The sequence below is a fragment of the Budorcas taxicolor genome, chromosome 10 (genome assembly GCF_023091745.1).
Source record: "Budorcas taxicolor isolate Tak-1 chromosome 10, Takin1.1, whole genome shotgun sequence".
Taxonomy (NCBI): Eukaryota; Metazoa; Chordata; class Mammalia; order Artiodactyla; family Bovidae; genus Budorcas; species Budorcas taxicolor.
Genome location: NC_068919.1, coordinates 86,825,901 through 86,853,712, shown reverse-complemented (window position 1 = coordinate 86,853,712; position 27,812 = coordinate 86,825,901). Strand labels below are relative to the sequence as shown.

At 45.4% G+C, this 27,812-nt stretch overlaps 1 protein-coding gene across 1 annotated transcript; it reads left to right on the top strand.

Moving 5' to 3' along the window:
* The first annotated feature begins 341 nt into the window (after positions 1 to 341).
* VIPAS39 (VPS33B interacting protein, apical-basolateral polarity regulator, spe-39 homolog) lies at positions 342 to 24,260 on the top strand. Its single transcript, XM_052646263.1, has 20 exons — positions 342 to 422; positions 3,424 to 3,516; positions 4,145 to 4,247; positions 6,198 to 6,341; positions 7,478 to 7,516; positions 7,873 to 7,937; positions 8,650 to 8,706; positions 11,693 to 11,785; positions 12,468 to 12,501; positions 13,007 to 13,109; positions 15,101 to 15,128; positions 16,481 to 16,554; positions 18,189 to 18,264; positions 18,706 to 18,840; positions 19,443 to 19,484; positions 19,802 to 19,891; positions 21,104 to 21,190; positions 21,764 to 21,853; positions 22,273 to 22,377; positions 23,243 to 24,260. The coding sequence occupies exons 2-20, from the start codon at positions 3,424 to 3,426 to the stop codon at positions 23,261 to 23,263; spliced, it is 1,479 nt and encodes a 492-aa protein (XP_052502223.1). The 5' UTR covers positions 342 to 422; the 3' UTR covers positions 23,264 to 24,260.
* The last annotated feature ends 3,552 nt before the right edge of the window (positions 24,261 to 27,812 follow it).

Sequence of the window (27,812 nt, the reverse complement as noted above, 5' to 3'; positions counted from 1 at the left end):
CCACAGAGACACACAGGACACGTTTCATTGTTTCCCTAAACCCTTCATCGGCCCCGCTAGGCCTCACGGGAGTTGTAGTCTCATCGAGTGATCCACGGGATAACCTCGGAAGGTCGAGCTGAAAGAAGAGGAAACGGGCTTAGGCGAGGTGCGCTGGGGATTCTGGGAGTTGTAGTCAAGAGGCCGCCGCGGCCTGTCCAAGCAGAACCTGATTGTAGGGGCGGAAGGAACTACAACTTCCAGCATGGCGTGCGGCACCTGTCTCGACCCTTGGTTCCTACCCCCACCCCAGCGCTCCCGCCCCCTCCTTGGGACTATCCCCTTCCGCCCCTTTTGTATGCCGCACAGCCTGTCTAGAAAGGCTGGACCCTCGGCGGCGAAGTCTGGCGCTGACCTGAGAGGGAGGGCTCGGTGTGGAAGAGGTGAGGGTGTCCCAAACTCCTTGGGCTACATATCTGGCCGAGTCCAGCCTCTCCGCATCCATATCCTTTCCCCTCATTGTCTGAGGCGTCCCTCGACCTCCCTGGCCTGACTGTTAACTCCAGTTCTGGCGATCCCTGGGCTTGCACTCGAGGTTGGGGCCGCGAGCGAGTCCAGACAACTGATTTTGAACAAGCATTTATTGTACCAAGGTTCTGGGCTCTGGCCTCTGCGGTGGATCCTTGTTTCCTGGACCCTTCGCCCACAGAGCTTTCCTAGTTTAATCCACGTTTCCTCGTCTCAGTTCGTCACCTCACTTGTGTAGGCCTGGCTTTGAAGGAAGTTAAATGAGTCCGAATCTAACTTCTCACAGGCTGGTTTCTGCGGTGTCGTCAGGCGGAGAGCGTGTTGGTTGTAGATATTTTTTGGCCAAGTCGTTTTCCTTCCTTTGTCGTATTCCTGCTCTTCCCTGAGATCTACTGCCCTGTATGGTGGGATCTCAGTAAACAAGTGACAGGGACAAGCCTTTGAAGTGTTTTAAATAATTTTGAAGTATCTTTCTCAGCCCCTCTTAAAATTGTACCTGATTGCTTTATAAATTTTAGAACCATTAAATCATTGTCTTTTTTACTTGCTGAGGAAATATAGTTTCTGACTAGCGCTAGAAGTACAGATTAGTGTCAAGCGTCCACTGCCTTTGCATAGTTAAGAAAAGATTCCAGAAATCCTCTGGTGGATTAAGGGTTTGTTAAGACTCATGCTATGCCTATCTGTAGATACTGTAGTAATGACCTGCCCTCAGTTTTCCCTAGAGTGATAAAAAGACGATGCAGATCAGAGTGGAAATGACCCAGGAGATAGAAAACCTGGATAGGAGCAATTAGCTTTAGCTTAAAAACTTTGGTACTTAATCCTTTTGTGCCTCATTCCCCTCATCAGTGAAATGGAATCTGCTAGGCCTACTTTGAAGAGTTGTTCTGAGTCTTTATAAACTGGCACCTGTACCATGGACGTTTACCTGCTTTGTGGACATCTTCAGTGTTTGTGATGGCTACTCAGAGTTTTTGTATCAAAATTTTAAACTTTAGGAATGCTTAGAAATATTTTTCTAGCTTTCTCCAAGATATTGATTTATTAATAATAAAAATTAATACTAAACAAATCTTTGTATCCGCACATGTGCTTTCTGTGTGGTTCACTGGCTTCAGCCTCACAACAGTCTTACCAGGTGTGTTTTTGTTTTTAAGTCCCATATTTACAAATGGCGGAGATAGAAAGATGGCAGAAGATATCCTATACTAAAAGGAGCTAGCCTTTAGTATTTACTTTATACTGGGGACTTTTGTTAGCTTTTTCTTGACTCTTTATTCTTCACTCCAACCCTGTGAGGTCGCCTGTCACTTTCTCCGAGGCTTAGAAGTGAGATTGTTTACCCAGGTTGCTGAGAATCGGAGAGACTGACATTTGAATTCAAGTCTGGCTGACTACAAAGCCTATGCTTGTTGCAATATAAAGGATGATTTTTTTTTTCTGCTAGCTTTTGTGTTTGATTTTACTCACTGCATTAAATATACAAAAGGATTTTTAAGCTGTGTCTGAGTGCAGTAGAAATCAGTTAGTGATATCTGCCATGGGGAAGGATCAGATGGTAAACACTTCTCAGCCTGCTTTGCCATTCCCAGACCCCCCGACAACACACCGAGTGAGGCAGAGTGTGTTAAGGCCACTGGGAGTCTCAGTGGGTCTGCCATGGGGAGTGTTTCTTAAGCTTCTATTGAGAAAGGTGCTATTGAAATAGAAAAAGCAAATCCATCCTTTAGAATTGGACTCTCTGTAGCCTTTGGAGTTATTTTTGGCACTGAAAAATTTGGTACCTGGTTCTTGGCTTAAATCAGTTTTCACTCTAATCCAGCTGGCATGGATAGTTCAGTTTGTGATTCTAAGGCAAAACTTTTTTTCAGGGCAAAATCTAATTTTAGAATAGTTATGAGAGGGACTTGTTGTGTTTTGACTGATTCTTTATAGACTTCCTTCTTTGGCTATGCCCTCATTTCCCAAATTTTGGCCAGTACTTGTTATTAAATTAATCATGATTTGAAGTTGAAGTTACAAGCAGGCAAATTCAGCTTCCTTTAGTTGCTTACTTGCCATCAAGAATTCAAGAAGCACATGAGAGAGTAAGATGTCTGTGAGTTTTTATTCTCTGTGGTATTCCCAGCGCCTAGAACAGGGCCTGAGAGGTGGCACGCAAAGGATGCATGTTGAGTCCATGAATGTAGGTAGTTACTATCTATTTTGTTCATGCTTTGATTAACCTTGTGTATTCAGCAAAGTTCATGATGCATTCTTGTAACACATGCCTGGTTTGTACTTTCACCTTTATACATACTTATACTGGGGCCTCCCAGGTGGCGCTAGTGGTAAAGAACATGCCTGCCAGTGCAGGAGACCTAAGAGACACAGGTTCGATTCCTGGGTTGGGGAAATCCCCTAGAGAGGGGCATGGCAACCTACTCCAGTATTCTTGCCTGGAGAATCCTGTGGACAGCGGAGCCTGGTGGGCTACCGTCCATAGGGTCACAAAGAGTTGGACACGACTGAACTGACTTAGCATGCATGAGAGTGTATAAGTGAGAAAAGGTATATATGCTCCATACTCTGTTGTAGGGTCCTTCAGAGAGGGACTGTGTTTTGTACTTCAGATACCCCTTACATAATAAAACACCTGACCGAGTGCCTGAGATAGTGTTTTGAATGAAGTAGCCGCTCTAGGAATGAATGACTATTTGTGGGTTATCAGACAATCAAAAGTGTGATTGGATTGGTTGGAGACCCAAGGATCTGATTTTATGTGGCCTCTTCAGTATTTTCTTCACCAGACACTTTTTGTGCATCCCTGCCTAGAACAGGGAGTTTGTAGTCCAGGAACCCAAAGCTTTTGGAGCTCTTTTGAGAGGAATCCAGAAAGAGACATACAGTATACCTCTCTTCCTCTCCCTCCAGATGAATCGGACAAAGGGGGATGAGGAGGAATATTGGAATAGCTCCAAGTTCAAGGCTTTCACCTTTGATGACGAAGATGATGAGCTCTCACAGGTGGGTTTCTGTGAACACTCACGGAAGTTCTCACCCCTTTCCTCTGCGTACCCTTTCCCTTGCATCCTCGGTAACCTGTCTCCATTAGGCTCAGCAGTGCTTTCAGTTAGATCTTTAGAAGACTCTTCATGGAGAAGAACCCTGGGAAAAGAGAGGAGTTGTAAAAAGCCAACTCCCTGCCCTTCTTCCTTTACATTCTTAAGATGATTCATTTCTTTCCGTTTTTTTTTTTTTTTTTCAAGAACCCTAAGTCTTTTATCATGTGATATTATTATTTTTGAAGGATGAACTGGATTGGGAGTTTTATCTTTATCATGTCTGTTTTACAAATGGGGGAAACATTCATGTTTTGAAAGATGGAGAACTCCCTACAAAGCAAGTCAATACCAGGAATAGGATTAGAATTCAAAAGTGGCTTTGACTCTTCCTAACCTTTGCCACTGGACTCCAGTGTTGGCTAAATAGCAATTTCTTTTCTTGGCAAACGTCTGGTGGGCTAGGTATTCGATGGCAGAAAGGTTAAAATATTGGCCATTCTCAAGTCCAAGTTCCTCAGCCTTCTTGGCTGTCAGAGGGAGAGGTGAGATGTGGTGACTGCCTAAGCACCCTGCCTGATGTCCGTCCACAGTTAAAGGAATCCAAGCGGGCAGTGAATAGCCTTCGAGACTTTGTGGATGACGATGATGAAGATGACCTGGAGAGAGTCAGCTGGACTGGGGAACCTGTGGGAAGTAAGTACAAAAGACCCTGGGAAGGGATTAATTATTCAGGGTTCTTAGCACTCGTAAAGTCTCCTCAATACTTGTCAGGATAGGGAACAAGGCTAAGCTATTTTCAGATGAGCATACATCTGGAAATTTGCCCGGGAGAGAGGGTACTTGGGGAAGTATGGTAGCAGTGTCCATACGGCTGTCTAGGTCTGCTGTCTGAGGGCTAATGTTTGGCTGGTTATTTCAGACTTACTTGGGATGCTCGTTAAAATTAGATTCCTGGGCTTCACTCGAGAGACTGCTTCAGTAGGTCTTGACGCTAGGTGTGGGGTGGCGGGTAGGGCGGGGTCTCAAATGACAATAAGTACTGCTAATGTTCTGTTACGCAGTCATATTTGAGAACTGCTGACTTAAATGCTCACAACTGCCTGGCAGAACTGACTTCCTTAGCCACCAAGTCCCACTGCCTAATCGTTCTCTAATACCACCTAACGCCTTTGCTGGGTCCATCTGATTTTTAAGCATAGTTTTAAAGGTTGGTTTGTTTGTTTTAATGGGAAATACTGTCACATGATTTAAAAAGCAAAAAGTATTCAAGGCATACTGTAGTAAAAAAGGATTCCAGGTGTACTGAGAAAAGTTACCCTCACACTGTCATGCGTCTACTTCGTTCTCAGGCCCTGCCAGTCCCCAAAACAACTGCTGTTGTTTGCTTCCTGTGTATTCATTTAGAGATGCTTTCTGCTTGTGGAACTACATATAGGAAAATGAACCCCCTTTTTTACACCAGGAGTGGCATACGTTATACCCTCCTCTTTTTTTTTTTTTAACTCTTAATTGAATTTGTTACAGTTTTGCTTCTGTTGTTTCATGTTCTGTTCTTTTGGCCAGGAGGCATGTGGGATCTTGGCTACCTAAGCAGGGATTGAACTCACACCCCCTGCATTGGAAGGTGAAGTCTTAACCACTGGACCAGCAGGGAAGTCCCGTACCCTCCTCTTTTTAAGGGATAATATAGCTTGAAGATCTTTCCAAGTTTTCTCATGCTGCCTCTCCCTTTTTAAAAATAGCAACATAGTAGACACTGTATGCAATTCCGGTAGTTTGTGTAACTAGTCCACTGTTGATGAGCATTAGATTGTTTCCAGTCTTTTGTTGTTTATATTGCTGTCAGTGACCTTGTATTTTGCCCATGTAAGAGTATCTGAAAGTTCAGTTCCTAGAGTGGAATTTCTGGCAGAGGATATTTGCTTCTGTGTCGGTTAGATGTTGCACCAATTTGCACTCCCACCTAGCAGTGTCAGAGTGTTCCTTTTTCCCCACAGCCTTGACAGCACAGGGTGTTCTCAAACTTTTGGGTCTTTGTCAATCTTATAGGGGGCAAGTGGTATCTCAGTGTGCTTTTAAAAGATACTTCTTTATCTTCAGCTGCTCCAGGTCTTTGTTGCTGCGTGGGCCTTTCTCTAGCTGCAGCGAGCAGGGTCTGCTTACTAACTGTGCACAGGCGGTGGTTTCTCTTGTTGTAGAGCATGGGCTCTACGTGCACGGTCGTTAGTAGCTGTGGCACGTGAGCTTAGTTCCTCCATGGCCTGTGGGATCTTCCCAGCCCTGGGATCGAACCTGTGTCCCCTTGCATTGGTAGGCAGATTCTTAATCACTGGACCTCCAGGGAAGTCCTAACTGTACTTTTAATTTATGTAATTTCTTATTAATAGTGCGGTTGAGCACCTTTTCATATGTTTAACAGCTACTTGTATTTCCTTTTCTTTGATCCATTTATTCATTTCCTTTGCCCTTTTTGTCTGTTGATTGGTCTGTGTGATTCTCTTCTTTCTCCCTGCCCCAGTATTTTAAGTCCCTGTTGGCAAGGGACCAGGGCTTCTGATGAAAAGCCTTTAGAGTTTATTGGAATGTGGATGAGGTGGTGTTATTTTGGATGAGAAGGACTGTCTACATTTTGGTGTCTCACAGGTATCTCGTGGTCCATCAAAGAGACTGCTGGCAATAGCGGGTCAAGCCACGAGCGTGAGCAGCTGAAGAACCGAAACAGCTTCTCCACCTACACACAGCTACCCAGACCTGCTTCTACCTACTCTCTGAGCAACTTTTTTAGAGGTAAGAGCGATGGTTAAAGGGACAGAGTTCCGAAAACCAAGGCTGTGATTTTCATTTACTCTGTAAGAAAAAGATACTGAAGTATAAAAATCTTTGGAGCTAGCCCTTAGGGATCAGAAAGGGGGAGAAATGAGGGAAATTCAGAGGAGTAAGACTGGGTTTCTAAAACACGATAAACAGAATTGACGTTAATCTTGTGACATATACTCAGAAATGGGTCTAGGTCAGAATCCCTCCGTGCCCCTGTGCATTTCTGTTACTCAGAAATGGGTCTAGGTCAGAATCCTCCCTGCCCCTGCGCATTTCTGTTGGGAAGCCATGTGCACTGCTGGTGGGAATACAAAATGGTACCACCTGTGTGTAGAAGACACCAGAAGACTGTGGAAGACAGTTTGGCAGTTTCTCAAAAAATTAAGTGTAGAATTGCCATATGATCCAGCAGTCTACTTCTGGGTATATACCAAAAAGAATTCAAAGCAAGGGCTTAAACAGGTATTTATACACCACGATTCAGAGTAGCCAAGATATGGACACAACCCAAATGTCCATTCACCGGTGAATGAATGAACAAAATGTGGCATCACATGCGATGGAGTATTATTCAGCCTTAAAAAGGATCAAAATTCGGATACATGCTACAACATGGATGGACCTTGAGGATATTATGCGGAGTGAATGAAGCCAGACATACAAGGATTCTGTGTGATTCCATTTCTGTGAGATGCCTAGAATAGTCAGATAGAAATAGAAAGTAAATAGTGGTCACCAGGGAGTGAGAGTAAGGAGGAAAGGGAGTTATTGTTCAGTGGGTACAGTCTCAGTTTGGGATGATCAGAAAGTTCTGGAGATGGATAGTAGTGATGCTTGTACAGTGTGGATGTACTTAGTACCACAGAACTGTATCCTCCTTAAAAATGGTGACGTTTATGTTAGGTGTATTTTACCCACAATTAGAAGAAAAAGTTCCTCAGTGCCTTTTATTTCCATGGTACCTCAGATTTCTGAAGTTGAGTAAAAGCTTTTTTAAGCCTTAAGTTCTCATATTTTCACAAAAAGGTTCTGTGTGCACTGCATCCTAAACTGAGTCTGGATGGCTCTGACTTTAACTCTTGGCCTTATGTGTTCTTTATCTTTAGGGAGAACTAGACCTGGAAGTTTCCAGTCCCTCTCTGATGGTAGGCATGGACTCTCTTCTCTTGATTACTGTGGGAGATGTTACTGATCTGGGGCACAGCTTGGGGAGTCATGGGGACAAGTGATAATTAGATGATGACACTTCTTCTGAATCTATCATCATTATTAGAGGAATTTTCTGATGCTGAATAAGCAGGTTGAGACCATTCAGGCCATGGGGTCCAAGGGTAGCATCTAGGGATGCTGTCTTTGGGTAGGAACTGAGATCTACTTGGGCTTCCCTACTTTGGGCCATAAAGGTACCTCGGGAGCCCACAAGTCAAGCAAAGGGAGCCGTGGAAGAAAGGCATGGCAGGAAGATGGTGTCCTTCTCAGTCCCTTGCCTGTTCTTTTGCAGCTCTGTCAGACACGCCTGCCAAGAGCTATGCTCCAGAGCTGGGGAGACCCAAGGGGGAGTATAGGGTGAGTTATATCTTATGATGGTCATGACACTTTACATAGTTTGACGTACTTGAACATTTGTTATCTTGCTTGATCTTCCCAAATCTCTGAGCAGGTGTTATTTTAAAAATTGGATCTCTAAACATTAGAGCTTGCTGGGAGTCTCACAGCTAGTTACATGGTGGAACTGGAACTCAAAGTTTTTAGTTTCTGATTCAGCCCTGGAGTATCCTTATCCATTATACTGCCATTTTTTAGGTTGTGCTTTGAAACTTTTGATCATCACTGCGGTCTAGAAGCTTGGGGGAGCTCAGATTCACATGAAGCGCATGAAAAAGCAAATTGACTGAAAAGGAAAAGATGATATCATAAGGTCCAAAAAAAGAACATGTTTCTGTCCTTTCCTTCTGTTGGCAAAACCATTAATTAGAGTCCCAAAACGGCCTCTAGGGGCTGAAATTCTGAACCACTTACATGTCGGGCTGCTGGCGTTGTCAGTTGATCCATTCCCTCTTTGATCCAATTTGTCCTGCCTGTAAAATCTCTGTCCCGGTTGCTTAAGAAACTCAGGACCAGACCATCCTAGTTTTGTTTTTTTTAATCTGTCTTCTTCCACAAAATACTTCCCCTCTAGGGACTAAGACTATAAGCATGAGGTGAGGAGCTGACGCACTGATAATTCTGAATTCTGATCCTTTAACTTTCTATAATTCATGCGTTGCTAATATTCCAGGATTACAGCAACGACTGGAGCCTCAGTGACACAGTGCGGCGCCTCAGGAAGGGCAAGGTAAGGCCCTGGGGAGAGAATGTGGAATTGGAATTTTTTTTTTTTTTTTTTTTGAAGCTGAGCAGCTTGGCCTTTCTCTTCAGGTTTTGTTAAATGAAATGATTTTCAGGAGGAAAATCATTCCACTAAGATGGCAGTTCAGCTGCAAAATTTCTAATTCTCTAGGGTTTAGTGTTGTTTTGATGGGGAAGTGGGAAAAGAGTGATGGATGAGAGGGAAAAGTAGTGCCTTTAAGAGTGAGAGCAAATCTTTCATGTTTAGGTCTGTGATCCATTGTGAGTTAATACAAAATATACGGTGTGAGGTACAAATGGACATTCATTTTTTTCCTATATGGTTCTCTGTTTGCTCCAACACTGTTTGTTGAAAAGACGATCCATTTCTGCATTGGTCACTTTGGTGCCTTTGTTGAAAATGAATTGACCCTATATATGTAGGTCTCTTTCTGGACTGTATTCTAGTTCATTGGTTTTTTTGTCTATCCTTATGCCATTACCAAGGCCTTGATTATTGTAGCTTTATAGTTAATCTTGAAATCAAGTCATGTAAGTTCTTCAACCTTATTCTTCTCTTCCAAAATTACTTCAGCCATTCTAGATCCTGTGTATTTCCATGTTAGCTTGTCAGTGTTGGCATTTTGACTGAGATTGCATTGAATCTGTATTTCAATTTTGGGAGAATTGATATCATAATAATTATTGGGTCAAAATGGATCATAGCAGAATAAGCGCTAAAACTATAAAGCTAGAAGAAAATTTAGGTGAAAGTCTTTGTGATCTTGAGTTAGGCAAAGACTTATTAACCAAGCATACAGAAACCATCAGACCAAAAAGGAAAATGGACTTCACCAAAATTGTGAAGTTTTGTTCTTTGAAAACATTGTTAAAAACACAAAAAGACCATTGCTGAGAGGAAATATTTGTAAAATACATCTATTAAGTGTTTTCTCCAGAATATGTATATAAAAAATGATGACATATCTTCAGTAATAAGATAAGCAATTACATTTAAAAACTGGCTCAAGTTTTCACCAGTTATATCACCAAAAGCTGTGTGGCCAATAAGCAGTTGAAAAGATGCTCAACGTTATCAGTTATCAGGAAAATGTGAATTAAAACTGAGATACCACTATACAGCCACTATAATGGCTAAGTTTAAAAATACTGATCATACCAAGCATTGGGAGGATGCAAACAACTGAAACTCTCATATGCTGCAAACAGGAAGGTGAAGTGGTAAAACCACTTTGCAAAAGAGTCTGACAGTTTCTTACAAAATCAGACACACATTTAATTTAATCGCTGATAGACATTTACAATTCGGGAGAAATGAAAATTTGTTCATACAAAGACTTGTACACAGATGTTCATAGGAACTTTACTTATTATAACCTTTAGAATGGGAATAACCTAAATATCTGCTAGTGAGATCCCTTGTCAGATGGACAAGGGAAATTTTTGTGGTGATGGAAATGTTCTGTATCTTGATTGTGGTAGTAGTTAACATGGGATTATTTATTTGTCAAAACCCACTGAACTGTACACTTAGATAGTGTATATTTTATGATATAAATTGTGCCTCATTCAAAAGAGAACAAGTTGGGACTTCCCTGATGGTCCAGTGGTTCAGAATCCACCTGCCAGTGCCGGAGATGTGGGTCTGATCCCCAGTCTGGGAAGATGCCACAACTAAGCCCGTGTGCCACAACTGCTGAGCCAGCACTCTGGAGCCCTCGCTCCGCCACTGCTGCAGCCCGAGCTCCAGGGCCTGTGCTCCCCAACAGCAGAAGCCACTGCAGCGAGAAGCCTGCACACGGTCACGAAGAGTAGCCCCCGCTCACCACGACGCGAGAAGGCCTGCACGCAGCAACGGAGACCCAGCACAGGCAAAAATAAGTGAATAAGTTAATTAAAAAGAAATAAAAGTAGGCCTCAGATGGTCAGTCCCCTGCTGTCCCCTCCAGTGGACCCCATGCGCATCCCCTGTGGTGTGGCAAACGCCGCAGAGCCTCAGGAGTCCCCGTGCAGAGAGCCCTTCGTCCTGGGACACAGGGCATGGCCGGAAACGTGGCCGCCGCCTCGCCTGTCACGCACCGCATGTTCCTGGGGAAGCTTGTCCTAAACCATTTCTAGAGGACCTGCTTCTGGGTCTGGCTTTCATATGTAGCAGAGCAGCTCCCTCACTGTGATCTACTGAAAGGTGGTGCTCAACACCAGTGTTTGAAAAAGCAACCAACCAACCAAACAAAGAAAAACAGTTTTTTTTAAAAAAAGGGAAAAAAAAAAAGAGGAAAAAGAGAACAAGTGGTCTACCTGCCTGTTGACTTTGGCAAGCCTTCATCAGGACACTAACCTCTTCCAGGGCATAAGGCTGAACTAGGGAGTGGGTGGTAGGAACCTCCTGGCTCATAGAGTGTTGGGGGCTGTTGTGTAAAATAAAGAGGCTCTCCTTGGGGACCAGCATGTGTGCTCAGTCGTGTCTGACTCTTTGTGACCCACGGACTGTAGCCCGCCAGGCTCCTCTGTCCATGAAATTTTTCAGGCAAGAATACTGGAGCAGGTTGCCATTTCCTGCTCTAGGGGATCTTCCTGACCCACACAGATCAAACCCATTTCTCTTGCCATCTCCTGCATTGGCAGCTGGATTCTTTACCATTAGTGCCACTTGGGAAGCCCCAGGTGGCTCAGCGGTAAAGAATCTGCCTGCAGTGCAGGAGATGTGTGTTCAATCCCTGGGTCAGGAAGATCCCTTGGCGAAGGAAGTGGCAACCCACTTCAGTGTTATTGCTTGGAAAATCCAGTGAATAGAGGAGCCTGGCGGTCTGCAGTCCATGGGATCGCAGAGTCAGGCATTACTAAGCGACTGAGCATGCATGTATGTGTTGGGGAGATTTCAGGTCATTCTTGCTCTTCCTCAGTTTCCATTGACAAAGGAATATAGGAAATGGTCCTCTTCCTTGCACACCAGTTCTATTTTTATCTGGCAGGTCTGCTCACTGGAAAGGTTCCGCTCCTTACAGGACAAAATCCAGCTCCTAGAAGAAGCAGTAAGCATGCATGATGGGAACGTCATTACTGCAGTGAGTTGTGCCTTTTGTTGTTTAATTATTGCTTTCATCAGTTTCTGAAAGTCCAATCAGGATAGATTTTTTTTTATATATTTATTTCTTTATTTGAAATATAGTTGATTCACAATCTTTTAGTTTCGGATGTACAGCAACATGACTCAGTTATATGTATTAATATATATATTTCAGATTCTTTTCCCTTATAGGTTATTATAAAATATTGAGTATAGTTCCTTGTGCTGTGCAGTAGGTCCTTGTTGGTTATCCAGAGGATAGACTTTAATGTCAAGTAGAGACACTGGATTTCCTCTTGAAGTAGAAGATTCCCAGAAGTACGTGTTCTAAAAGCTCAGTTTGCATTGTGTGTGATACTCTTCATTATGACCCAGAAGTGGTAGGTTGGCTACTTTGTGTCCTCAAAAATAATCTGAAGGCTGAGAGATGTGAGAGCAGCCTCTCACAGAGGGAGGGAGGTGTCTCTTGCCATAAGGGGCAAGGGTGTGTGGACTCCCAAGACAGAGCTCATTCCATATGTCCGTCACCTGTCCTTTCATCACATCGAGAAACACCTTGTCTGGACCTGTGAAGATTCCTGATGAGTTGCTGGCCTCGTTCCTAGTCGTCAGGTGCTCAGACAGGGCCTCGTGTTTGGAAGGTTACGCAGGGTGATTCCTTCTTGGTTTTCTTCCTCTAGGTTCTGATCTTCCTGAAGAGGACGCTGAGTAAAGGTGAGCGTGGCTTGAGGGAGATCTGTAGTCGGTAAGGTGTCTGCTACACTTGAAGGGAGGATGGTCTCGTGGCTTTCATACCAGAATTCACCAGCATCGGGTCTACTTTTGGGATAGCTGGGGGTTCCTGAGGCTTCAGAGTACACACCCCAGCCCTGAGTCGTTCCTCCTTTCTAGTGATAGCTACAGTGATTAAAAAGCCCCTCATTTACTGCACAGACGGATGGCTGTGTTGGTTTGAGGATGTGAAAGTCCACGCTCAGGGCCTGCTGGTTGGGTTGGTGAGAGCTCAAAGCTAACACAAAGGCTTAGCCTTGTCCTGGACCCTGGAGTGTGTTGCTGGTGGGTTGAGCCAGGGGTGGGCACTATTCGTAAACCATTCCTAGCTTCTGATGGACTTTGAGGAGATTATCTTAAGAATGTGTGAGTTGGGGGGGTGCTGATTTCCTGTTGAGTAATAGGCTTTAATCTTTCCCCATCTAACTCCTTTCTTCCTGCCTACCAGAGATCCTCTTCCGAGAGCTGGAGGTGCGGCAGGTTGCCCTGAGACATCTCATTCACTTCCTTAAGGAGATAGGTGATCAGAAGCTGCTTTTAGACCTCTTTAGGTAAGAACTGATCATCTGGTCTGTAAAGTTTGTTAAGTACTTAGTTCAGAGCACTCTGGGTGATACTACAAAGAGAGAGACACTGCCCCTTTTTTCTCGAAATGCTTATTAGACAAGATACAGTAAGGTGATGGGGGAATTCCCTGGTGGCAGTGGTTAGGACTTGGTGCTTTCATTGCCACGGACCCAGGTTCAGCCCCTGGTTGGGAAACGAAGATCCCACAAGCCATGTGGCATGACTGAAAAGAGAGAAAGAGGGAAAAAAAGAAATGTGATGGGATAACTAATATTGCACCACAACCTGTAGTAAAGTGACTGGGTTAAGAAATCAGGCTCCAGAGTCAAGCACCTGTGTTGAATATTATCTCCATTACTTAGTTCATAGCATGACATTGAACAAGTTCCTCAACCTCTAAAAGCACCAGTTTTCATGTTTGTAAAATGGAAGTAATGTTGCCTACTCCAAGGTCAATGAAGGTGAAAGGAGTTCATGCATGTAAAGCGCTCAGCATAATGCCTAGTCTGTGGTATTAATATTTATTAACTATTTTCTAACAAAAGACCGAGACTAAAGATGCCTTTTTCACTTGGTCCCTGGTGATGCCAGTGAGAAGCGCAATGGAAGAGCAGAAGAAGCAAATGCAATTTTCAATCAGGATATCTGAGGAGAACGTCATGGGAGTGGTTAGGAATTGAGTGGGCCCTGTGGGACTGGGTCAGGTTCTGATGGGTAGAGAGGCAAGAAGCAGGCATGTCTGCTGGGGGCCTGGGGAAGGGGGTGCCCACTGGGGGCAGCTCTTCTGCCATGTTTTTCTTCCCTATCTCATTTCAGTTGTTAGGGACTTTTGCCCACTCTTAGCTTAAAACAGGTGTATTATGTCCTTTCTTCAGTGTCAGGGCAGGGGGTGGAGCCTCTGTTTAGGCTGACATGTGGCCTGAGGGAACTTTATTTACCTAGTGGCCTCCGCAGAGTGATGAGCTTTCCCAAAGACTCAGGTCGGGAGGGCACACATGGTCAGGGTCGAGATTAGAGATGGTTAGCCAGGAATTTGTAGAAACCGTCTTCAAGACGAGCTGTTCCCTCAACCCTTTCTTCCCTCCCTCCCTCTTTCTTTTCTTCCTTCCTTCCCTCCAAACCAACAACGCTTTTTTTAAGCATCACCTCTATGCCAAAGTAGTGATATTAATTATAGTGGTCCTTGCAGAGTGAAAAAGCAATCAGATGACAAAAGTCCTTGTTCTCCAAGGCCTTACCACCTTTGGGGAGAGACAAAATGCATCGTATGCTGTACCTGAAAACAATAGGGCTTCCCTGGGGGTCCAGGGGTTAAGAATCCACCTGCCAATGCAGGGAACACGAGTTCCATCCCTGGTGTGGGAGGATCCCATGTACCCTGGAGCGGCTCAGCCTGTGTGCCGCAGCTGCTAAAGCCCTCACACCCAGAGCCCGTACTCCACACCAGGAGAAGCCACCGCGGTGGGAAGCCTGCGCACCGCAGCTAGAGTAGCCCCCACTCGGCAGAACCGGAGAAAGCCTGCATGCAGCAGTGAAGACCCCTCAAAGCTAAAGAGTGAATAAATAAATCTTAAAAAAAAAAAAGAAAACAACAGAGGAGGATAGTGTAGACAGTCTGTTTCCAAGACTACTGACAGAGAAGAGTGTTTTCATCTTTAAAAAAAAAACCCAGAAGACTACTGTGGGCTGAGGTTTTGCGGAGGCTCTGAGCCTTTCTGTCAGATCTGTTGACATTACAGTTATTAGTGCCCACACTGTCTTCCAGCTTCTGCTCTTCACTCAGCTCGGTAGATCGGGCACGTGTTCTCAAGGGGTTGCTGATGGTAGAGAGTTTGAGAAGAGAAGGGCTTAGCTTGTGTATGGAGGCAGATGAGTTCGGATGATGTTTCTCCTAGAACACTCATCCTGTTTTGTGAGGTTATACTGCCACGCATCAATAGATAAAAATGCGCTGCTCCCTTCTGCTTCTTCCCAGGTTCCTGGATAGAACAGAAGAGCTTGCGGTAAGTGTGGCCTTTGTTTCAGTTGGGGGCCTCTTTAAAAAGTCTAAGCCAAAACCCAGCCTACCGCACTGATTGACCATTTCCTTTCCTTTGGTATGGTTATGCCTGGGAGACAGAGGCATCTGGGAAGCCTGAGAACAATCCAGATCATGTACTTTTGTGTCTTTTGATATGCTCTTTTGATTGGGCTTCTGAATAAATTTTTTAAAAAGATAACCGAATGAAAACTGGCCTGGTCAATTTGGAATTTGTCTCTTAATTTCTAGTTGTTTTTAGTTCTTGATTTGTAGGAGCTTTGGGGTTTTGGCTTCTAATACCAAAGACAATATTGAACAAACAATTTTGAGCAAACAGGGATAAGAAATCAGATACAGGTCATGAAGGACAATCGGTCAAGCCGCTGGTAGGGCACCCAGGACACATTTTGGGTGAGAGCTCCATGACTAAGTGTTAAGTTGATTTTGGACAGATTTTCACCGTTGTAGACAAAACTCTTGTAATATAAGAATGAACCTGAAATTTTACAAAAAATATAATTTTCTTATTAAAACTTCAATAATCTATTTAAAAGGTTTGACATTATTGTGTAAGAGTAAGGATTTCTCGTTGCCATCGATGTCAGAATTGTTCTTTTAGTCACTGTACCACACATTGGTGGTGATACATTTTTAAGCTTTGCACACCAGAGTATAATTCAGGAAAATGTTTTCCAGTAATATTTTGTAAAAGGAACTTGTACTTAATACTCAAGGTGTGGGAAAATTTTAAAACCTTTTATCTTAATCTCTTCAAAATGATTAGGAATATGTAGTACTCATTTTGAAAAGCTTTTTCGTTTACATTTTTAATTTCCATAGGTTCAAAACTATAAGGAATTTTCCTCAGGTAGCATTCATATAGTTCATTGTTCTGAAGTTTGATTAAACAGTAAAAATAAATGTGTTTTGGGTAACTCATTTTTATCTAAAGCTTTCATGTTTTCTTCATATTCTCTGTTATGTTTGAATTGAAGGTGATTTATCATGCATGCTGTTATATATGAATTTGGAGTTTTCCAACCTTATAAACCTTGGAATTGGCAAATCTGATAGTCTGCTTTTAGTTTATCCTCATAGAATAGGACAATCTCCTAAGAACAACGTTTTCTCGAAACTCGTGGCTATTATATTGGATAATGCAGTTAGAGATAATAATTTTGAATCACTCTTCTCCCTCACCCCTCTGCCATCTATTCCCAGAAGAATCTCTAGTAATGAAGAGTTTAGCTTTTAAGCATGGAAAGCCTACTGACAGAGCTAACTCACCCTTCTGAGGAAAAGAAGTAGCTCAAAGTTCTTCTCTGTTTTTTGTAGCTGTCCCATTATCGAGAGCACTTGAACATTCAGGACCCCGAGAAACGAAAAGAATTTCTTAAGACATGCATTGGGTAAGTGGGGCAGAAATGTTTTTCACTATCAATACTGTTATACAGAACAATGAAGAGACTAAAAGAGGGTAGAATGGATAGACGGTTGCAGGGAAAGGCTAACAGTGGGCCGTACAAACGTGATTAAAGATCATCTCATTCAGTGGTTCCAAACACTATTCCCCCATAGAGTTTTCACTGATGGGTGATAAATTGAGAAAAATAAAGACAGTGTAGAGAGCTGTCTCCTAAAGCTAGATTAATTTGAAAGATAGATTGCGTTTTATTCATTGATTTCCTCCCTTCCCCCGACTTCTTTTTGGTAGAAAAATGAGTTTTAAGTTTTGTGTGTGTGTGACCTGATGTATTAAAAGAAAAAAACCGGCAACATCTTATTTATGTATTGTTTTCAGTGTTACCAGTCCTTGAAACGCCACAGTCCAAAAACTAGTGATTCAGTCCAGCTTTTATCCAGAGTATAAATCCCTGTGAAAACCAACCCCAAGTACTGTTCTTCCAGGGGTGGGGCACACACTGCTCTTGGAAGTGGCTTATTTCGTTGTTGGACAGCCTTTATTACTGCAAGTGCCTCCTTACATTGAGCTAAAACTTGGCTTCCCTGTTTATCTTTCAAGACAGGTGTAGAGTCCACCCAGTAGACCTTACTTGAGGTTCAGTGGTCACAGTTCTTTCCGTCATTCCTCATGTGACATGATTGCCAGGTTTCACATTTAGAAATTTATGTCAGTGCAATCCTTAGTTTTAACTTTAGCAGCTACTGAGCCAATGTGTCCTATCGCCTGTGGTAAACAGAAAAGTTAGAATACTGAAGTAACTGGAACCTTTTGCTGTCTTCTTTATTGCTTCTAAAAATTGGCTATGGGCTCACACTTATCTGGGACAGTGTAATTCAATTTCAGAATTCTTCCTGGAGTGAGTGGAGTAGAGGAATAAGGCAGTACTTTCTGAAGGAAGGTCTGGGAACTGGGTGTTTAAATTCTGGCTTCTATTCCTGGCCTTACCCATTGACTTGCCAAATGACTTTTAGGCAAGACTGTTTGTCCGTCAACTTCTTCATATGGAAGGATAGGATGTAGTGATAAAGATGGGACCCTTGACATCATGTAGAATTCTTAAGATTTTTACCAATCTACAGACATACTGCCATGCTCTGTAACTTGAGTTTTATCTTATTACTCTGCGTTAAAAAATGGCCAACATGTCAGTGCTCCTGAAAGACAGTTCAGCATTGACATTAGGCAGTGACTGGAATCCCTGAGCCTCCCTGGGATGTGGATGATGGGCAGTTGGCCAGGCGCACTCATTGGCTGAGTGACTCGTTCTTCAGTCATTGCACCGCCCACAATGAGAGGATTCTGCCTCACTCCTCAGCAGAATCACTAGTGACTGTATATATTTCGTGGACTTGAAGGCTCCCTGTCTAATTGGCAAAACCTGAAGTATAAAATCCCAGCCAGAGGTCGCCTCTACTTCCTGCTTTCTCTCTGCCTTTCAGGGATGCTCTAAAGGGAACAGAGACCAGGATTGCAAAGCCCCATGAGCATCTTAGACTTAAAGTGGTGACCTGGATTAGGTAGGTGTGTTTCTTGTTTGAGTAGAGAATGAGGTACTAACCTTCTTGCCCTCTCTCCCAGCTTGCCATTTTCAGCAGAAGATTCTGCACACATACAAGACCATTACACACTCCTGGAACGTCAGATCATTATTGAGGTTAGAATCCTTGTTTCTATTCTTTCTGCTTCAGTGCCAAAGCTCCGTGTCATTCAGCAGCTAGGAGACTTCTGCTCTGACCACATACGTCATTTCCAGTTACCCTTTCTAAGAGTCTCTATTTTCTTTCTCTGCATGGTGGCCTTCCCTCCATTGTCTCCAGGCATCTTTTCTTTTCTCACTTGCTATTAATCTTGAGCTATTTCCTCTTCATCCCAGAGCTCTTTCATCACTACTTCCCTGGTCTTCCTCCATCCAACTTAGATCATCATTTTCTGGATCTTAAGCTCCTCGGGGCTCTCCTAGGCAGTTTCTTTCTTTTTCTCCTCTTCGCCTCTTTCCTAGGGTAGGAAACACATCTGCTCTAGTATTACAGGCTTCTCTCCTGCCTCCACTCCACAGACACTGTTCTTTTTTTTCTCTTGGCTCACTCCACCACAGGCAAACGATCGGCATCTAGAATTAGCGGGACAGACTGAGGTCTTCCGGAAGCACCCCCGCAAAGCGTCCATCCTCAACATGCCGTTGGTGACGACGCTGTTCTACTCCTGCTTCTACCACTACACGGAGGCTGAGGTGCGGGCCACTCGGGGCGGAAAGGCCCAGGCATTCTCACTGCACAGGGGGGCGTCCTTCAGAGCCTGGGTTCCAGCGTATTCTGTGTACAGTGGGTGCACATCATTCCTGGCAGCCCACCTGGGAACAGCTCCAAGAGGGGAAAAGAGGTCTGTATGGGTTCGCGTGGCTTCCGGTGAGCTGCCCTAGTACACATCTGCCTGACCAGTGCTGGTGCTGTGAGCATCTCTGGTCAGAGGCCCAGAGTTTCAGATGGATTCCCACAGGGTAAAGAAGAGCAGCAGAGGGTAGTTACCTGTGCATACTTTAAAAAGTTGTCTTGGAGAAGCGCGACTTTAATGATCCCATAGGTGGCCATGATCGTAACAATCATAGGATTAGCAAAAAATTGGGAAATACTTTATACCTGTTAATCTAGTGCTCTTAAGCTGGATGGTGATGGCCAGCTAGACCTGATAGGGCTTTTCTCTTAAATTAATTTCCAGGTTTAAATGGTTACAGAGTGAAATGTAGAATGTCTAGCTAGTGGACAAGAAAACAGGAGATTGGTGGTATTTGAGAAAGTCAGTAACACCAAGATTCCTTCTCCACTTTCATCCTAGGGGACTTTCAGCAGCCCGGTCAACCTGAAGAAGACATTTAAGGTAGATATAAATTCAGCAGTGTTTAGTAAAAGTAGTATCAGAATCACTCTGTGGAGTGGATGTTGCTTTGTAACCCTGTGCAGTAAGTCCCTTGACATTCAGGGGTCAGGGGAGAATGGAGTGAGTCTGTGGAAGTGAGGGAAGGCCTTAACTGAATAGCCTGCAGCAGTGCCAGGGCTTGGAGACCCAAGAGCTTTGTGGATTGTAAGGGGCAGAATCAATACCAGGGAGTATTTTTGCCTGTCTCTCCAGAACTCTCAAGCCCCTCCCCTGATGCTTTTCTGCTTCTCTTAATTTCCCCGGGCCTCTGCTTTCAGATCCCAGACAAACAGTACGTGCTGACAGCGCTGGCCGCTCGCGCCAAGCTCCGGGCCTGGCATGACGTTGATGCCCTGTTTACCACCAAGGTGGGTGCCCTGGGGCTGTCAGCGCTCCGGTGGACATGCCGTCTTGCCATCCCATGCCTCCTGGGAGTCTCAGGTTTCACGCCTCCTGGGACACTCAGGTTCCAGCTACTGGTTGACATTTTTCCTTCAACATTTTATTTTCCAAAGTTTCAGATCTAAAGAAAACCAAAAGGAAGAATAATGAACAGTTTTCACCTACTTAATGAACTTGTTCACATGTTTGCCATATTTGCTTTCTCTTGTTCTATATGCATTTTTTTGGCTGAAACATTTGAAAGTAAACTGCAGACAGCACAATACTTTAACTACTTAAGCATTGTTCTCATTTGTAACCACAGTATTATCATTCTTGAGAAATTACATAAGAATATTATCAGGGAGTTCAAGAAGCGGGGGACACATGTATACCTGTGACCGATTCATGTTGACATATGGCAGAAGCCATCACAATATTTAATTATCCTCTAATTTAAAAAAAAGAATATTATAATACACATAAATTGATTAGCTCTTTAGAGCTGTTTTTTGTTTGTTTTTGTTTGCTGTCCAGATCGTCAAGAATCTTGCTTTCTGTTGGGTTGTCATGTCTTCGTTGGTTTGCAGTTTAAATATCCATTTTTCCATTATGGGTTTGACAATTTGTTGTTTTCTGCCTTTGTTATTTAATTAGAAATATTAACTATGAAAGCAGTACATGCCTGTGTCAAAATCAAACCCGCTGTGAAAGTGAGAGGGTAAAAAGTGAAGTTCCTCTTCCACTGTCCACCTCCTTTCTCAGTCCGTTCCTCAGGGCAAGCACTGTGAGAAGGTTGACTGGTAGCTTTCCAGACCTTTCCTCATGAATTTACAAATAAACATTTATGTAAATATAAAGATGTAAAGGGTAGGATTATTCTACCCAGAGAATTTCATACTATCAACGCAAATATTGTCAAGGAAACTGCTTGTTTCATTTAGCTGTATTTCAGACTTTTCTGCATTCGTGCCTATTCGAGCTAAGAACTTATAATACCTCTGACTCTTTTCCACCCTCCTGAGTTCCTTGACTTTGCTAAAACCCTCATCTTCCTTCCTTTCTCTTTTCCCCCACCTCCCATTCATCCACTCTCACCAGCACGTTATGCTAGTCCTACCACAAAATGCAGAGAGACTAGCTCAGAGTGGGTTGAATTTGTCTGACCTGCCCACGGCCACCCCATCTTCCTTTTTCAGAACTGGCTGGGCTACACCAAGAAGAGAGCACCCATTGGCTTCCATCGGGTTGTGGAAATTTTGCACAAGAACAGTGCCCCTGTCCAGGTAATGGTTTCCAGAGAGTCGAGTACAGGGTCTTCTAGGAGACCTGACTTTCAGCCTCTTACTGCTTAGCAATGGGAGACTTGACCTGCTCTGGTCTTATCTTAAAGGCAACATAATGGTTGTACTGCGCCTTGACCTAGAAAGGGCCAGGGAAGGAAGTTTTCTGCTCAGCCTTCAGAAGTATGACCCCAGACCACCCCCTCTGAGGAGCATATGCTGTGTTCAGCCAGAGGGAGGCACACTACTCAAATGATACAGGAGAACTTAATGAGAAAGGCCATCAAGGAGCAGGGGCACGGGGGGAGGTCAGACCCAGGGCATACCTGTTGCTGGCACAGGGGTCTGGCTCCAGGATGAGGAGGAGTGGGCCCTTCTCTTCCTTTTCGGGAGAACCTGGATTACTGCAGAAAGTCCACCTCATTGCCCATTGCAGACCTGGTCCTGTGGTTCGTGATGGGAATTGTAGACAGCAGGCACTGACTCTTTGCCTTCTTCAGGACTTTTTCCCTACCTTTCAGAACTCTGGGTTTAATACGGCTGAGAATCATTAATCAGAAGTAATTGTTTTCACAGATATTACAGGAGTATGTCAATCTGGTGGAAGATGTGGACACAAAGTTGAACTTAGCCACCAAGTTCAAGTGTCATGATGTCGTCATTGATGTGAGTCCCTCAGAAATGAGAGCTCTGAGTTAGACCTCAGTGGACAGTGGGAGGCTTCAGTCTCAGGTCCTAGATCCTAAGGTGCTAATGTCAGTTTCCACTCAGTGCATAGTGTGGTCTGGCAAGAGTTAGTTTGGAGACCAGCTCTCCTTTATGGTTTGCCCAGTTCTCTGACTGGGTTTTCTCTGCTGTTATAAATTCGTTGCACTTGGAGAATTCATAGAACTAAATCAAGCCATGTAACCTCTGCAGACGTCTCTTCAGTGTGAAGTTTGGTGGGTGCTTAGCCCCACTGTCATCCCACCGCAGCTCCCTGGCTTCTCTCGGAACCTTGGCTCAGAGTGGGAGAGACAGAAGGAAAGAGGCCCTTGTAGAGAAGGCTGACTGGAGGTTTTTATTGTCGTCTCTTTTGGTGATAGACTTGCCGGGACCTGAAGGATCGTCAGCAGTTGCTCGCGTACAGGAGCAAGGTGGATAAAGGCTCTGCCGAGGAGGAGAAGATTGATGCCCTTCTCAACAGCTCGGTGAGGGGCTGCGGCTTGCCCTCCAGTGGGCTCAGGAGACAGTTCTCAGAGGAGCGTCAAGCACATACTCCCAAGGCCTGAATGGGATTGCTGTCGGCCAAGCCTGTGGATCTCTTGATAAGGGTCCCCTACGGGCCTACAGGGCAGAAGTCACTCCTGAGACGTGGGATGACTTAGGGTGGTTGGGGACCTTGGCTGACACTGATTGTAGTGCTCTGATCATTGTTAAACTTATCAGGTAGGAAGGACTAACCACTGGAAGTTGGAAACAAACATTATAGAATCAGGATATGCAAACTGTAGTTTCCTGGGGCTGGATGTGACCTCCCTATTGGAAGAAAGAAGTAGGTCAAGTAGATTTTAGCTACTTTTTTTTTTCAATTTATTTTAATTGGAGGATAATTACTTTACAACATTGTGATGGGTTTTGCCGTACACCAACATGAATCGGCCACAGGTATGCATGTGTACCCTGATTTTTAGCTACTTGGGGAACACAGCTGCCTCTTCTCTCATAGTATGGAATTGCTGAGCTTATTGTTAACGTGGAGCTTTGGTGCCAGTTAGGTATTTTGGAATCTACTATAAGCTAAAGCTAGTGAATCTTTGAATCTTTGTCCTGAGGAGGGCAGAACCAGAATAAATGCCCTAAATCAGGCTTACAGAATAGGTACAGAATAGGTGTTTAATCCATCTCTGAATAAATGAACTCCTCTCCCCAACATTAAATTTTTTTTTTTCTCAGCCTTCTGGCTCCATCCTTCTTTTACTTACATTACCTACCGGGAGTCTTTGTTGTATTGAATTCTGTCTGCCTATCTGTAGGGATCCATGAAAACTGATCATTGTTTGTTTTTTTCCCCAGCAAATTCGATGGAAGAATTAAGTGGCATCAGCTCCCTTGCAACCTGCCTCATTTCTTCCTTTTCTGCCTGTGAAAGTAGAGAGCGCTCTTCTTGGGAGAGTTACAGCATCACATCACTGGGGCCCATTGTCAGCAGGCAGTGCCTGCTACTCGTGGGACAGAGACCAGCACCTGGGCACCGAAAGCCTCAGACCGGTCTTCTGTCCAGGGACTGTCACCGAAGGGCCAAGATCTAAAGCTTTGCCTCATGAGAGAGACTCTTCACCTGGTGCTCACATGAAGGTGGGAATTAATTTCTAGGTTGGGCCCATATTGGGCAAGATGGCTTTTGGTCCGCAGAAAGTGACTGCTCCAAAAAAGGAGGTCTCCTAGACCGAGAGGTACCGGTGTCGTCGGGCGGCCACTCCACTCCCCTCAGCTGGTTGTGACCTTGGACTTGGTGCTGGACGCTGGCATCTGCTCTGCAGGAGGTCAGCAGGGAACTGGAATGGCTGTCTCTCCGGGGGTGGGGGGGTCCTCAGGAAGGGCCTCCTGCCTTGCCGGGACCTGTTGGAGGCGCCCTCACCCCAGACTGTACAGAGTCCGCCACCTCGCGGCAGAGCTGGCCCGCCCCCCTCTGCTGTCCTGGTCTTCCCTTTACAGACAAACAGTGGTTCCTCTCTCCCCGCACCCCAGGGAGCCTGGTGCAGGAGATGAGGGCACCCTCCTTCCCGTTCCTCCTTCCCCCACCCAGGCCCCCCACTGTACATGAGTCAGCAGGGCTGGGGCGCACGCTCCCTTTCTGCACACACGTCCTTGTTTCACTAGGAGCTTCCACAAGTTTCACCAGGGCTCATCTCAGCAGCGTTTCTGGTAGGCTACCAAGAGGGAAGGTTTGGTTTCGTGGTTGGTTTTCAAGAGGATATTCTGCAACGCCTGTGTCCTGTATTCTTGTGCCAGCGTGAGCCTTTCTTCTCTGTGACTGACCTGGGTTTCCCAGGCACGCCTAGACGCCTAATAAAGCCGTTTCTTCCTTGGTGCCTTCTCTTTCCCTCCCGGTTATTTTGTACAGAGCCATGAAATCATTGCCCTGTCTCTTGGTACTGCTGCAGCCCTGCCTGGGTAACGGCATGTATTGGCCTGTCAGCACCTCAGGTTATGGAGTAACAGTGCTATGGCAAAGTAGGGCCATGTGCTACTTTGGGATAAGTAGCCCCCGGCTGAAGGGAACGCCGCCCCCAGCTGAAGACCCGGCCTCTTGTCCCAGCTCTGTGACTGACAAGCTGTGTGGTGCTTTGCCTCATTGTCTTCATCTGTGAGAGGAAGGCACAGTTCTCTCAGGGCTTGTGGAAGGCTGCGCTCCTGTGACTATGGGAGTGGGGGAATTCAATTCAATTCAGTCGCTCAGTCATGTCTGACTCTTTGCCACCCCATGAACCACAGCACACCAGGCCTCCCTGTCCATCACCAACTCCCGGAGTCCACCCAAACCCATGTCCATTGAGTCAGTGATGCCATCACCATCTCATCCTCTGTCATCCCCTTCTCCTCCTGCCCTCAATCTTTCCCAGCATCAGGGTCTTTTCAAATGAGTCAGCTGTCCACATCAGGTGGCCAAAATATTGGAGTTTCAGCTTCAACATCAGTCCTACCAATGAACACCCAGGACTGATCTCCTTTAGGATGGACTTGTTGGATCTCCTTGCAGTCCAAGGGGCTCTCAAGAGTCTTCTCTTGAACTGAGTGGGGGAAGTGGTACGGGAAAAAGATGACACTGGTACAGAGACAGCAGGCTTTCAGGCAACGTGGTGCTCCTCTGGGGGCAGTTTTCCCCCCCAGGAGATGTGTGTCAGTTTCTGGAAACACTTCTTGCTGCCGCACCTGGAGGGAGCCACTGGCTTCTAGTAGACAGAGGCGAGGGATGCCACTGAAGAGCCTGCAGGGCACAAGCAGTTCCCTATGGCACAGAATTAACCTGCCCTCAAAGTCAGTAGTACCAATGAGGAGGAAGCTTGCTCTCGGGATCAGACACCATCTTTGGCTCCTTCACTTTGCATTTCCAGGTAACCATGTTTGCTGCCTCTCTGATCAACCCTCTTTTTAAAAAAGTTTATTTCTTATTTTTGGCTGTGCTGGGTCTTCGTTGCTGCAAGTGGCTTTGTCTGGCAGTGGCGAGGGGGAGCTTCTCGTGGCGGTGGCTTCTCTTTGTTGCAGAGCACAGGCTCTAGGGTGTGCAGCTGTGGTGCGGTGGCTTAGTTACCCCGTGGTATGTGGGATCTTCCTGGACCAGGGCATGAACCTGTGTCCCCTGCATTGGCTGGTGGATTCTTAACCACTGGACCACCAGAGAAGCCCCCCAACCGTCCTGCTGTTGAAGAAAGTGAAGCAAAGGTGAAAGTCACTCAGTCATGTCCAACTCTTTGTGACCCCATGGAATTCTCCAGGCCAGAATACTGGAGTGGGTAGCTGTTCGCTTCTCCAGGGGATCTTTCCAACCCAGGGATCGAACCCAGGTCTTCCACATTGCAGGCAGATTCTTTACCAGCTGAGCCACCAGGAAAGCCCAAGAATACTGGACTGGGTAGCCTTTCCCTTCTCCAGCGGATCTTCCAGACCTAGGAATCTAACTGGGGTCTCCTGCATTGCAGGCAGACTCTTTAAAATGGGAGTTTCATTTGCTAAATTGTGCTGAAAGGAATTCCCTGGTGGTCCAGCAGTTAGGAATCCGCACTTTCAGTGCCAAGATCTCAGGTTCAATACTTGGTTGGGGAACAAAGATCCCACAGGCTGTGAGGTACAGCAAACAACAAAATGTGCTGAAGTTCTGGGCTGATCTTCAAACAGATACGGGTGACTTAAGCAGGCTGTGAGGATTCATTCAGAGAGGCAGAACCACTAGGCGTGTATTGTCCACCCATCTGTCTGTCTAATCTCCATGTGGAATTCATTACAGGGCCTTGACCTTGCTCAAGTAACGGCAGCTGCTTAAATGGTCTCTGAAAGGTTGTCTTCTCGTCTGGTGTTAGAGCTGGCAATTCGAAGGGCAGGTGGTGGGGAAGGGAAGGTGGATAAAAAGTGAGGGAGGAGGAGCCAGAGCCCACGCATGGACTGGAACCCCTGCCACTTCTCACCCCCTCCAACCTGATGAAGTGGGTGACCTGCAGGGGCAGCTCGCTGGTGGCCTCTGTCATGCAGTGGAACACATGTGTGGTCCAGGAGTGTGAGAAGCTGCAGGAGGATCTGGGGAAGGTATAGCAGTCGTCAGCTTGACCGCTGCCCCCAAACAGCGAAAGCGCCGCCCCCAGCCTCATCCACTTCCAGTCCTGCAGGGAAAGCTCTCTGGCAGCACACGCTAACTGGAAACAGACAGGCAGAAGGATGCTGGAAAAGGTAGTTCCGCCTAGCCACCCGCATGTGTCACAAAGCCACAACCCACGGATCCCCGTTTTCAAGAACGTGTAAGTAAAGGATGGATCTTGAATCCAATGCTGGTACAAGCCAACCTGTGCCTCGTTGTGCTGAGCTGGGAGGTTTTGAGCTTCTCTTTCCTTTGGATCAGGAAACATCACTTACGACATTCTAGTGGCTCACCCAATGTTATGGGCTTTCCTGGTGGCTCAGTGGTAAATAATCTGCCTGTAAGGGAGGAGCCACAGGAGATGTGGGTTTGATCCCTGGGTCAGGGAAGATCCACTGGAGGAGGGCATGGCAACCCACTCCAGTATTCTCGCCTAGAGAATCCTATGGACAGAGGAGCTTGGTGGGCTACAGTCCGTGGGGTTGCAAAGAGTCAGACACAATTGAAGCGGGGCTTAGCAGTCACCACAACCCACTGTTACGGCCTAAGGAAGGGTTTCTTAGACTTGAGAGCTTGTTTGCTCTTCACCTCAAGTGCTGGAGACTTTTGCTTTTAAAGAGATTGAGAGCAAAGTGACCTAAGAGCCCTCCTAGAAAAGGGATAGAGACCTTGACTCCATTCATGTGAAATCAAGCCTGAATATTCATTGAGGGCTGGTGCTGAAGCTGAAGCTCCAATACTTTGACCTCCTGATGTGAAGAGCTGACTCACTGGAAAAGACCCTGATGCTGGGAAAGATTGAAGGCAAGAGGAGAAGGGGGAGACAGAGGACGAGATGGTTGGATGGTATCACCGACTCAGTGGACGTGAGTCTAAACAAGCAAACTCTGGGAGATAGTGAAGGACAGGGAAGCCTGGTATGCTGCAGTCCATGGGGTTGCAGAGTCAGACACGACTTAGCGACTGAACAACAACCGTTTATGGGAAATAGCCAGAAAAGGTAATTCCACAGAGACAAGAAACAGACGTGTGGTTGCCTAGGGCTGAGGGGGTGGGTGTGGGGTTGAAGTGGGGAGTAACTGCTTCATAAGGGCCAGGCTTCCTTTGGAGGGGATGAGAAGGTCTTGGAACTAGAGGTAGTGGGGTGAGCAACACTGAATGTATCGAATTGTTCACTTTTAAATGGCTGTTTTGTGAATTTCACCTGAATAAAATATTCTCACAGTTATCATTTTGTGTGTGTGGTGAGAACACTTAAGATCTACTCTTGGCAGATTTAAAGTAGACAATGCT

Coding starts and splice junctions, on each gene's coding strand:
- VIPAS39 (XM_052646263.1), top strand. CDS start 3,424: ATGAATCGGACAAAGGGGGATGAGGAGGAATATTGGAATAGCTCCAAG. Junction 3,517..4,144: donor AAGATGATGAGCTCTCACAG/GTGGGTTTCTGT, acceptor GTCCGTCCACAG/TTAAAGGAATCCAAGCGGGC. Junction 7,517..7,872: donor TTTCCAGTCCCTCTCTGATG/GTAGGCATGGAC, acceptor GTTCTTTTGCAG/CTCTGTCAGACACGCCTGCC.